General features: G+C 43.4%; 1 protein-coding gene across 1 annotated transcript in view; it reads left to right on the top strand.

The window, feature by feature from the left end:
* Positions 1 to 12355, top strand: part of PARD3B (par-3 family cell polarity regulator beta) — a 2086630-nt gene that overhangs the window by 584843 nt on the left and 1489432 nt on the right. Inside the window, exon 3 of the mRNA XM_085648929.1 lies at positions 7735 to 7882. Within this exon, the coding sequence (XP_085505055.1) occupies positions 7735 to 7882 (148 nt within the window). The remainder of the gene's footprint in view (positions 1 to 7734; positions 7883 to 12355) is intronic.

Genomic DNA, 12355 nt, shown 5'->3' with positions numbered 1-12355 from the left:
GAAAAAAGTTTTAAATGTTCCAGGACTTTCCATTTCATTGAAGTATTCCCAAGAGGGTGCAAAGCTGGAAGAAAATCTTCTTATTCAGCTGAACTAGTCCTTTCGAGTGCATTTTTTCAATTCTTTAGAGTACAACAGATTGTCTGTAAATAAAGATGAGCAAATTCTGGGCCGAGTCTGACATTTCTGTGCCTTCTTCTGTTGTGGATTAATATTCGAAGTTACAGATCCATTTTAATCGAGTGCAGGGCTGCGGCGCGGCGCCTAGTGTGCATTATTGTGCATTTTAATATTCAGTGCCATTCGTTCACAGGAAGACCTAAAGAAGTGATTTACCTCTTTTGCTAGTATCACTGCTCTGAGGACACGCTAAGGGAGGCAGCTTCCTCTCTTTGTGCTTAGTTGTTGGATATCCAGCTGTTCTGTAAATGGTTGTATCAGAGAATTTGATGGGCTTTGATTCCAGTTTTTAGAATGCTGAAATATTAATATTGCCAAAAGTTGTTAGCAGGAAAATGGAGTCGAAGGTTCATTAAAGGGGTCATTTAGAGTGTGGCGATATTGAGACACGTGAAAACATGGTGGTGCCTTATTCCGCCACACTTGTGGTTTCTTGTCCTCATTTAGAGTTGGGACAACCGCTAGATTTCCAGTGAAAGAGCCTCAGCTCACTCTGTTGTCAGAAACCATTTGATGGCATCCAACCACGATAGGGCCACATATTTAGGTTTCAGAATTCTTTTTTTTCTTTATTCAGTTAAAAAAAATAATTGTATTGGTTTTTGAAGCAATCAACAACCCACAACAAATCCACAGACCCTGAAATAAAGTAAAAGGACACCCTCGGTTGTACACCACCACATACCACCCGAATATACACTTCAACGCAGTTTACGATACTCCATACCTTTGCAAACAGGAATTAACAAAGAATGCCCCATGTGCTGGAAGAAAACATGCCGTGCACTTTAACTGCAGGTGCCGTCGTTGTCCTTTGCAGCTGCAAGCTGCACATTGCTTCCTCTCCCTAATCACGTTCTATCAGTGTAGACAGGAACTGTACACTGCTGCCCCGGGTTTTCGGATCTTCCGTTGCTGTGGCCTCTGCTTTCCTTCTGGAACCCCGCGGACCTCTGTGCGTTTTTTCTCATTGCCCGCTCTACCAGCAGCTCGATGTATTTACCTCTTACTTAGGACCCATGGTCACTTTCACCCAGCTCAACCAGCGGCCATGCCTACATTGATCATCGCCATCCTGGCTGCCGGCCCACTGGCACCCCAATTGGCTACAATTAGGACATACCCAATTTTGGACCGCCTCCACAGACATTTCTTGTCTCAGGCATATACAATTAAGTCCTCATGATGATCCCAAACATAAATGAGGGACCAAAACGTCGTCGACATGGAGTACCATGACTATTGTAATTGTTTTTCATTTCAATAAGGACAGCATTGGTACCTTAAAATAGAGGTGACATTGTTTATTATTTGTGAAGTCACTTTGAAAATATCTGAGTTTTGTTGATTTGTTAGTTGTCCCGCATTTTCCCCACTTTTTATGTTTTTGTTTTTACTAAGATTTATTAATTTCTTATATTACTTCATTTGACTTCCATTGCCATAGGCATTATTTAACTTCTAGGTGCATTTTGTAATGTATCTGTAGGAAGAGACCTCTTGTTCCTCTATAGAAAACTACCAGCATGTAGGGTACGTTTTTTATTTTTGCTCTTTTTCAAAACAAAATAAATCCCTTCTCTCCCATTTGGGGATTTCAGAAAAATATAAAAATAATTCTTACTAGGCCACCATCTGTAAGTGTCAAGGCTACCTGCCTCTATTATGGATGCACAGGACCTTACCACCCTAATTAAGGCTCCTCATCCTGTTCATTCGGTTCATAATTAAATCTTTCAATTGACTATTTTATTTCAAATTACTTTGCATCATGCATTGTTTATATGGGATATATTTCCATTGCATTCCAGGGTTATGAATCCCTACATCAGGGAAAATACCTCTTGACAATTATACATTGGAATGCTTCATGGACAGAGGTACTTCTAAAAACAGATAATTAAACTCTAAAACGGTTCAGAGAATTGTAGTCTTAAATGTTGCTGTTCATATTAACCAAAGGGAAAAAAACCACACCTTCGACAGGTCGTTACTGCTTGCGGGCTGTTGAAGCTATCATCATCTGATGTCAACTCCTGTCTGTCTCTTCCTTGAACCTTCACTACCCAACCCAACTTACAATGTCTTTGGTGTTTGCCAACAAAGTAACTACTGGCAGAAAATCACTTGGTGATGTTATCAGTGTTTCCCCTCCTACATCCTACTCTGCTCCTATTTCACCACACTCGCCACCTGGATCAGTTCTCTTACTCTGACCGCAGCAGGTGAACTCATCGACATCCTCCAATAACCCACCTTGTGCCCTTAATTCCTCCCAATCAGTTAAACCACTACACCTCCACCTATGGTCCTATTTGTACCTCACCTAACTCCTCAACCTCTCCTCCCTATCCGGAACCTACACAGATTGCTTTAAGATCGCTCTTAATCGGCCCCTACTACCCACTCAGCTGTTGACTCAAGATTCTTTTCAACTATGCACCAGTTTCCCAGCTCTATTTCTTTTCCATAACACTAACCTATATTGTACTCCACAGTCATCCGCTATCTCTTGAGTCTACTACTATCTGGATTTCATTTACACTACTTCATATAATCTGCCCTCTCTTGTCTCTGACTTCCACACTATCGCACATTATAGCAACCTCTTCTCCATCCTTAGCGATCCCTTTTTGTCTTCCAACACAATTAATAACTCTATATAATGCTCTGGACCATTGGCTCTTTGAGAATCTTTCGTTGTCTGGTGAGCCCTCCTCAGGCTCTCGATCCTTCCCGTACTGGTAGTTGTGCCTCAAGGCTCAGGCCTGGGTTTTCAACGTATCTTTCTGTAAGCCACCTCTCTTCGTAGAATCAGATTTTTCTCCAACTTCTCTATCACATGACAAACTATCTTCTCCACTTCCTTCTTCCCTCCTAACTTCCAATCCAAAATCTCCATCTGTTACATGGGTATTTGAAACTTTTGCTCTTTAATGTTGAGTATCTGAAAATTAGAGGTTCACTATTTCCACGCTTTTTTTGTTTTCCACCACACTCACTTTCGCCACCACTTATCGTCCTGACATTCTGTCAACTACAATAGGCATAAAAAAAATTGTCTTTTTTTACCCTGATTCTGTAGTCTGATCATCACTCATTTTCATTTGCTTCACTTAAGAAAAATAAGCCATCATGTTCCGTTTGATACACCAGATCCCTAATCAGTGCAGTATTGTTTTTTCCCATTTGATATAGCGTGAATTTGGTCCAGGGCATTAGAGCACTTTTCAAGAGAACCAAATTGCATCACACCTTGTTTTTTATTTTCCCAGAACCACGGGATGTTGAGCCAAGGCTGGGCTTTAGGCCTGGGTCCCCACTTCCAAAGTCTGCAGCTATAGCCGCTTGCTTGGTGATGTGACAAACCAGTTATGTGTTTAGTCCTTTTCACAAAGTTATACATTTTGCAATACAGTCTCTCAATAATTGATGCAGACTGTCTTCTCACTCCGCATACATACATCGTTCAGGGTGTCTATCGTCCAAATATAAAGCACAGTAGAAAATGCTGGCCCTAGTTTTCCAAGCCATTAAGCGCATAGCACCTTCCTACTTCTCCCAGTTAAGTCACACTACGCCCCAAACTGCTCTGTGTGATCAGCTGACCAATCTCTCCTTCTCCATACAAAGGGTTCCATGTGATTTCTAAAGGTACCAGTACTTCTGGCTCTTTGGGACTCAGCTATGGAACACTATTTCAACTACTTACTTTACTACAAAATTCCTAAAACCTATCCCATCACTCTAGAAGGAACCAACCTCTAATTTCCGCCTCCCTGCTTCCACCACTGGCGCTGTCGAATGCTAATATCTATATAATGCAGATGCCCACTTACACCCTTCATTGTTTCTAAACAAGAGCATATACCATTAGGGCTGCCATGTGTTGATAACTTTTTCACTATTCATACTTCATTTATTGCCAAACTATCTGTAAATTCCGCGTTCCACCTGTACTTGACTTTGTGCTGTTTAGGCTACTTTGCACAGCATATGTGCTAGAAGGGTCCCTCATTCTCCCAGTCTCTCTCTCAGTGAACAACATTAAAGACTGCCATCTTATATAGACCTTATCAACTCAAGTGCCATAAAGACTCCACTATTTTTAATAATTCCCTGGAATCAGACACTCAATATCTCCCTTTTATTACTGTTGTTTTTGTCCTCTTAAGCATCTTGACTCACTACAGCCTGCAGCTCAGTGTGAACCTCAAGATGCAGAATGTGATGGCTGAAGGGGACACCAGGCCCCGCCAGTCTGCCTGTTTCAGTAGCTGCTCATCGGGCACCATAAATGGTCTTCAGCTCCACTATGTCCCGCTCCTGTTATAGCATCTTTGTAATCTCCCTCGGAAATTTGAAATGCCTGTTTAGGTTCCTATCACCTATGCGGCAAGGTTTTGCCATGTGCTACCTACCTTTCCACTGAAAGCCGCTCTGTATAATGTGTTGACCTGCTCGTATGTGATGTAGATTTGCTGCACACTGCTTGTCACCCGTGAGGGTAGCCAGTTGCTGGTCGGGTATATAGTTGTATTGGGGGCCATACTTCATTATTGAACTGGGGAACATACTCCATTATTGAGTATTTTTTTTGTCAGTACAATTGAGCAGGTGCCTAGGCCCAAGCTCCCCCTCCACTTACCTGGATAAGTTGTGCCCTCTGTCCCTCCAGTCTGCACCTGATAAGATTCTGGGGCAGGTCGTAGTGGGACCTGTGCTCTGTTCTAGGTTTCATTTTACTGGTCTGTGTACTTTCATGGTGATAAGTGCAGGGCCGTTTCTCGAGTGACTGTCACTGTGCACTGTGATCTATGCACTGTGATACACTTGGTGCTGTAAACTGGCCCAGCCTGGGTACCTTGTTCATCTCTGGGTTGATATGGGTGTTTTTGGCTGTCATCAGGCTGCATATAGATGTTCAGTGCCAGGCTTTGAAATGTACCCTCTTTTGATTTTTGTGTCCTACTGGCTGCTTTCACAATCTAGAGCAGGCGTCTGGGCTTCAATGATGAAAACTTTCAGGGATGCAGACGGTTGTGAATAATGTCAATACTATTACTGACTAGCAGCCACGTTTACAGTGTTAACTCTGTAAATAATTACTGTTTGGCGATATCACTCACTTCACGCCGCCTACAGAGACTTCAGACCATACAGAACTCCAAACCCAGAATCATCCTCAGACTTCCCCCGATGAACCCTCATCACACCCCACCTCAGACAACTCCACTGGCTCCCCTTACAGAGGAGATGCTACTTCAAGCTGCTGACCTACACACACACAAGGCTCTACACAAACAACGACCTGCCTACATTAACCACTGCCTGAACTTCCACCAACTGTCTGAGTCAATGCTCTGCCTCCCTGTCACTTGCCCATACTCCCCGCATCTACCGAAGCAGAAGTGGAGGTCGCTCCTTCTCCCACATCGCGGTTAAGACCTGGAATAGCCTCCCCATGCACCTCCGTATCATCACCTCATTTCCGGAATTCAGAAGGACCCTCAAGACCCGGCTGTTCGAACGAGCCCGTGGACCGGCTAGCACATGGATACCTATCGGGTTGATTAGCCAGGCTTTATAAATCATGATTGATTGATTCTATATTGTACTTCTACCTTTCCCGTGCAACAGTAGAGCAATGATGTGACTGATAAAAACAATCCATTCTATATCCGCATCCCTGGTCATCTGAGCCCCTATATCAGCAACCATGTTTGTTTTCTCTACTTCAAGAAGCTAAGGAACCATGCTTGAGATGGCACCGTATCAGACGCAAAATAAAACAAGAAATCATCTTTAATCGCAGCAGAATATGTGGCTTCCAAATAGGCCGCCATTTCAATGGGTCTGTTTATGAGCTTCACGTCCGAGATTCAAAGCTGGTAGTGCAGACCTTTATACCTCTGAAGTCCGGTCAATGAATAAATACTATTGACTTGAGATATTTCAATAACAAACGTTTCAGCTGCAAAGATCACTTGTGGTATTCATGCATGCAAATAATTGTAACGCTGTTCTAGATATCGGAGTGGCCTAGACCAGATCACATGATCAATTTATTTCCTCCAATTTTTAAGTAAAATGCAACCAGCCCACACATTGGAGTCTAATATGGAATGGGAAATTGTGAAAACGTATTTTGTTAGTAACTGCTATTATAATAATCTGCCAACCTGATACCAATCTGCTTTGATTCTACCAGAATTCTAAAGTTGAAAAATTTGCCTTTTTTTAACTTTAGTTTTTAGACATCAGAGCGCTCTAGATGAGCACCAGTTTTGTTACAGAAGGGCACATTCATTTTTGTTAAGCATGGAGAGATTAAGTGATTTGCCCAGAATCACAGGATGTTGAGCGTTGTTGCCGAGACTCTAACTCGGTTCCCTAGCTTTGAGGTCGACCGCTCTAGCCGTAAGGCCAAGCCATGGGTTCCAACAGAACATTGAAATGCATTGAGCAGAGTGCATTTTTGACACAAGTAACTAATTTTTAATTAAGTCTAGCCAATGTCATTTTTGTGTGTGAACAGCACCACCTCTGGACTAGTATCGGAAAGTGACGTGGTGGGGTCAAGAGCGCCTGCGCCTCATCCCTTGTTGCCTAGTTTCGCAGTTGGATGGGGCCCATGAGTGCCTCATTCTCATTTTTTTCTGCAGACCTTTGTGGTTCAGCTTAGGCTCTTACTTTTGGTGACTGCATTTGGAGAACCAGACGTATCTGGATTATATATGTTAGGTGAAGAGTGGTGCTCACACACACTGGACACTGGGATGTTCTTCACGTAAACCTTGACCATAATAGCTCTCTCCCCGGCACAAAATGGCTGTGAATAAAGAAATGCAGTATATGGCATGATTAATTTCTTAACACATCAAGTTGGAAATGTGTCTGAAAGAGAGTGGGCACCTCGCCCTATCATGTGGTCTTTATTTCCAGTCCTGGACTTCTTACTTACAAGGAATTGCTATCAGTTGTTATTTCAATGTAAGCAAACCAAGTATGAAACCTCAAATGCGCATGCGGTTGTTGCACTGAAAGCCAATAACTGGAAGCAGTGTCCAGGATGACGTGGAGTTAGGTGGCAAACCTAGTCTGTGTGTAAGTTGTATACATCGGCAATGTTACCTGTAAAGTGTCATACACCAGAGTGACATCTGGGCAAATGACACAAGGGCTGTGTAAACCTGGTTTCGTTTCCTGATACTCTTATAAACTGATATCCCACTGGGACATTGATGGTGCCCCATCAAACTTTTTTTTTTATTATAACTATCTCTGGATTAACCTCTCTAGTGATTTTGACACCACACAGAGCAGAAACCAATGGATCAGAATTCCTAAATGCACAGGATGACTAATGTTTATTTTGTAATTTGAATAACCTTACAGGTTACATCTTTATTTCCTGCACTTGACATGTTCCAGTTGTCTACATTAAAATATTAATTTTACAGAATCTCTCAATTACTTGTCTAAAATGTTTGGCAAAGCATGTAGCATTTCACCTTTTGGCTAACCACATGTTATTTTTTGTTTTTTTTGCAGCTTATTGCTGTGTATGAAGAGCAGGAGTCCTACCTCCAAACAGATGGCACCAATGGCGGTTTGATGGAAAGACTCAGTTCAGATCAGTTTGAGAATGAGATGACCGTAGGCGGGGAAATTGTGGTCACACCATCTGCCCTCCGATTAGGTATGGAATAATGTCTTCACTTGTCTATTCATAGTGGTCTCTATTTTTGTTAATGCTATCTTAATGCTATCAATCTTGGCACATGATACCTACTTAAACAAGTTCGATAAGGGTGACCATCTTCACTGGTTGCATGTAACGTTGATGTCATGCTTCCCCTCTTTTACTTTCTTTGGGACCCTCCCATTGACTCTAATTTTTAGGAAGGCACATGGCTTTATTTGCAGGCCTTCAGGAAACAGGGAGTTTTTATTCTTCAAAAAAGATGTCTAAACATTGTGTCTCAAATGTGCGCTAATTGGCTGCAATCAAATGCAAAGAAACTGAAATTATTTTATTATTTTTATTATTATTAGGAATGAGAGAGTGCCATTCTTTCAAATAGTCTGCACCCTTCCCCTTTTTTGTAATCCCACACAGTGTGTTTTAAAAATAAACAGAACTATTGCCCTTTCGTTGATTATCTCCTGCCCTTCGCTACCATATGCAGGACACCAGTTCATCCTGGTAGGCATTGTTAATAATTGTAGATGACAAATTCAGCATAGTTTATGTAGACCTTGTAGCTAAATGGTAAATTCCATAATTGTGTCCATTGCTTACATTGTGTTCTAGTAGAAAGGCACTACATTTCAGAAGCTCAGATACCTTGCATGGTGTTCACTCCACTCTAAAGGTGCCAGCATGGCGCTTAAAGATCAACATTTTACACTCCGGAGTAGCTTTCCTGCAGATTTCACTGCCTCATTTTTCATAAGCGAAAAAGGTTTTTTTTTAACCTTGCCACATGACTTGGAGCTTCTCATACACTACCGTGTGCTACATAAATGTGATGATTCACTCAGCACTTCACGCCCACTGGCTGAAGATAGGAACGTGCATCAGAAGATAGGATAGATTTCAAGCTAATATCGCAGTCTTCTGATGTGAAGATACATTGGTTGATTAGGCGGATAGAAGCGGGTCATCTTGCTTCTGTTTTTGCTTTTCCATGTGTTGAACTCTGGAGGCAATGGGGTTGCAAGAGTGGTGGTCTGATTGGAAGCATGACTCTGTGCTTACCCTTACAGTGGGGATGAAAAGCCTCTATCCTCTGTCAATCATCGGTTATGCCATTCCTTTTGGAGTAGGTTTATAAAGAGATTTAGAATTTGCACCATCATTTGTCTTATTTCAATTATGTCTTATACACTAATCTTCTTTAAATGCTAATTAGCAATGAGGTCATTTTGTACAGGTCTCGTGTGACATCTTCAGCCAGTTTTTGATTTAAGGTAAAAACACTGTGATTTTTGTGGCTTGTAGTTTTGTTTCTCTCATTACAGGCGTGGTCCTCCATGTCTTCAGAATATCTACAGAAAACCTCTAAAAGTAACTAATAATCAAGTAAAAATTACAATTACAAAAAATCTTGAAATCTTACTTGCTCATTCTGTTAAATATAAACCTAACTATTCTATACTATTTATACTACCCCCCTCCCCATAAAATACTAACCCTAGAATGCCCCCGAAACACTAACCCAGTGTTAGCCTGACCCTTAATTCTGACTTTGACCCCCTCCCTGACTTTCATGCTGGCCCTGTATCCCTGAATTTTGTTATTCTGTCAAAAGCAATCTATAGAATAGATACATATTATTTTGGCCAGAAGGAGGCTGCAAGCCTTCTTGCACATTCCTCTGAGTTTTCTGTCTTTTTTCACTTCTTCTTTTGGTTCGCCTTTGTGTATCCATAATCCCACTTACTGCGAATTAATTGGGCCATGAACTGCTAATTACTTCTTTTCCTTTGAGAAGAGGGGATCCCTACTGCCCTATATTGGCTCGCAAACTCCCTCCTTCATCCACAACTTGTTAAATGAATTGGTCGAATTAGTGTGTTGCAGATGCTCTTGCCTCGCTTCTTGGGCACGGCGGTGGGCTGTGTGTGTGTGTGTTTGTGTGTGTCTGTTTTGCATTGTAAGGTGGTTTGGTTTGCTCTGATAACACAATGGCCGCCTGGGTGTGGGTTTAAAAGAGTTCACATCAGTGAATCTTACCTCACCCTCCTTCAGTTTCCCCTGTTTACATATGTAACTGGAATATTAAAATCCACATATTCCCCTGCCAGCCGCGGGCGATCAATACCGGCCCGATGAACACTGATCGAGACAGAGATACCACGTAATGTTTCTTTTTTCTCCTCGTTTGCAAGTAATTGGAAACCCTGAGACATCGCGGGCTGGACGGGGAGATAAATATAGACATGTATGCCGTGCTCTGGTATGTTCGTGATACCGCCGAGATCCATCTCTGGGGCACGGAATACACAGCACATGTTGGCATCTCTGTGGCCACATGAGTGGACCAGGCATGGGAGGAGGGGCTCTCAGCCTCGCGCTGGTGGCTAGGTCAGCAGTGGTCCGTAAAGCCTCTTCATCGAGTAGTGGGGTAACGAAACTTGAGGGGCGACCCCCCCGGCAAAATATATGGAGGGACCCCCTCTGGACTCACTCAGGAGCTCTCAGGGTACTGTGCTGAGAGGGCCCCCTGGAGCTCGGGCCCCCCTGCACTGCAGGGGCTGGGGGGCTTTGTCATCGAGGCGTGTAGCAGGGGTGGGTGAAGGTGGTTTGAACTCCACTGGGGAGGGTACGTGGTCCCGTGGCTCATTTGGAAACTCTGGAAGGAGTACAACCTGCGTTTGAAGCCTGGTTTCCTTACTTAACCATGTTTTGTAATACTGAGGGGTTCATTTCATCTCTAGCACCTCAGGTCCCTTGTCTGTGAACCACCAAGAGCACCTCAACATGTTCAGTTCACAGGGTGCACTATACGAAGGTAAATTGTCTTGTCGGATAGGGATGATGAATGAGTGAATGACTCAATCAATACAGAGCTATATCAACACATTTATGTTCTCGAGTGGGTGGGTGCAGAAGTTTCAGAAAAGTTCAAAGTTGAGTTGTTAGAGACTGTGGGTGTTTGTTTTCCATACGGGTGACGATAGCGAGCACGTTCTACATAGGCCTGGGCAGAGTTCATGGAGTTCTGCTCTGCGGAACTCTGCAAAGTACCGAAAAAACTCACACTGCGGATTACCGCGAGCCACAGAGTGTGGTAAGTCACGCTGCTCGCACTGAATTGTAGCGCCTGGAGTTTGGCCCACACTGTAAAATAACAGTGAACGGCATTATACATCGCACCAGAGGGCACTGCTTCTTTCTTCCACTTTGGTAGTTATCAGCTCAAGTGGCAGCTTCCTCAATGCGGATGGCAGATTTCTAAATGCGTGGATTTGTGACAAGCCGCAACCGCCCAGCGTTTAGAAATCTCGCTGAGACGAGGTCAAGCGTGCCATTTTTCTCGCTCGCCACGCAAGAGAAAAAACTCTGCTCCTCATCAATTTATGGCGTTTTAAGGAACTCCGCACGGACAGCGTAGTGGGCAAAACTCCACCAGTGGAGCAGAATTCTTCGCCCACCTCTAGTTCTACAGCAGGGTGAATCTGCAGCAAGTGCAGTGGATTTTGAGTAAATTTGGGTTGAAAGAGTGTAAGAGGACTTCAGGGGGCAGAGTTGTGTTTTGCTTCTGAGGTATTTTGCACTGTCCCTTGATATATTTCTGTGGGAGTCTGAGTGTCTAGAAGTTCCTCGGGTGATGAGTGGCAACTACTAGAGTAGTTCCGGGATGGGGAGATGGGAGTCCTAGATTTTGATTCTGGCTTCCCATCTCGCTACACTCTCCTGGGTTACATCAAGATCACGTGTATTGGTAAAGCGCACGTTCACCCAGGAGGATACCTTGGGACTAAATAACAGATGTTTATTGTTAACCAACTCAATGATACTCCTTTTATCGATCTCCGAAGATGAAAGGCTGATTGTACCCTCCGGGATTTGAACCTGTGACAATGAGTTCGAACACAGGCCCCCACAGTGGACGCATTAGTCCACTAAGCCAACAGACCCGACATGAAGGCTGGAGATTAGATGATCAGGTAGGCTAAGGTAGGCAAGACACAAGTGATTAGTGGTTCCTACTACTGCCAGACAGGGAGTCCTTTGGGAGGCGGAAGGAAGGATACGATGAAGTATGCAACGGTGGTGATGAGATGTGCAGGTGGATGATTGCAATGTGGTGGATCCTGCTAGAGCCTAATATGAGTGGATCCTCATGGCTCCTACAGAGGTGATCACATTAGATACAAAACACTCTTGGAAGACTGGATGCATTGGCTGCAGGTGATAACTCTAGTCCATGTGCAACCATGCATCCCTGTAGTAACCAGCCAAGCCTGCATTTTTCATCTCAAACACTTGAACTGCTGTTCTAAGCATGAACCCAGCTGGTGAATCCGCACCATTTATTCAGTGCAAGAGGCCTTGAAAGTGGATTTAACAGTGCAGCTTGACCCCATGCCTTTTAGGAGGGGTATCACGCAAGTGTAGTCGTGTGCAGTTCCCCAATACTGGCGTACCCATTTATGCAGTTTC

This window comes from Triturus cristatus, chromosome 3_2, assembly GCF_964204655.1.
Source record: "Triturus cristatus chromosome 3_2, aTriCri1.1, whole genome shotgun sequence".
Taxonomy (NCBI): domain Eukaryota; kingdom Metazoa; phylum Chordata; class Amphibia; order Caudata; family Salamandridae; genus Triturus; species Triturus cristatus.
Note: the sequence above shows the minus strand (reverse complement) of the source record. Positions and strands in the feature narration are given on the sequence as shown.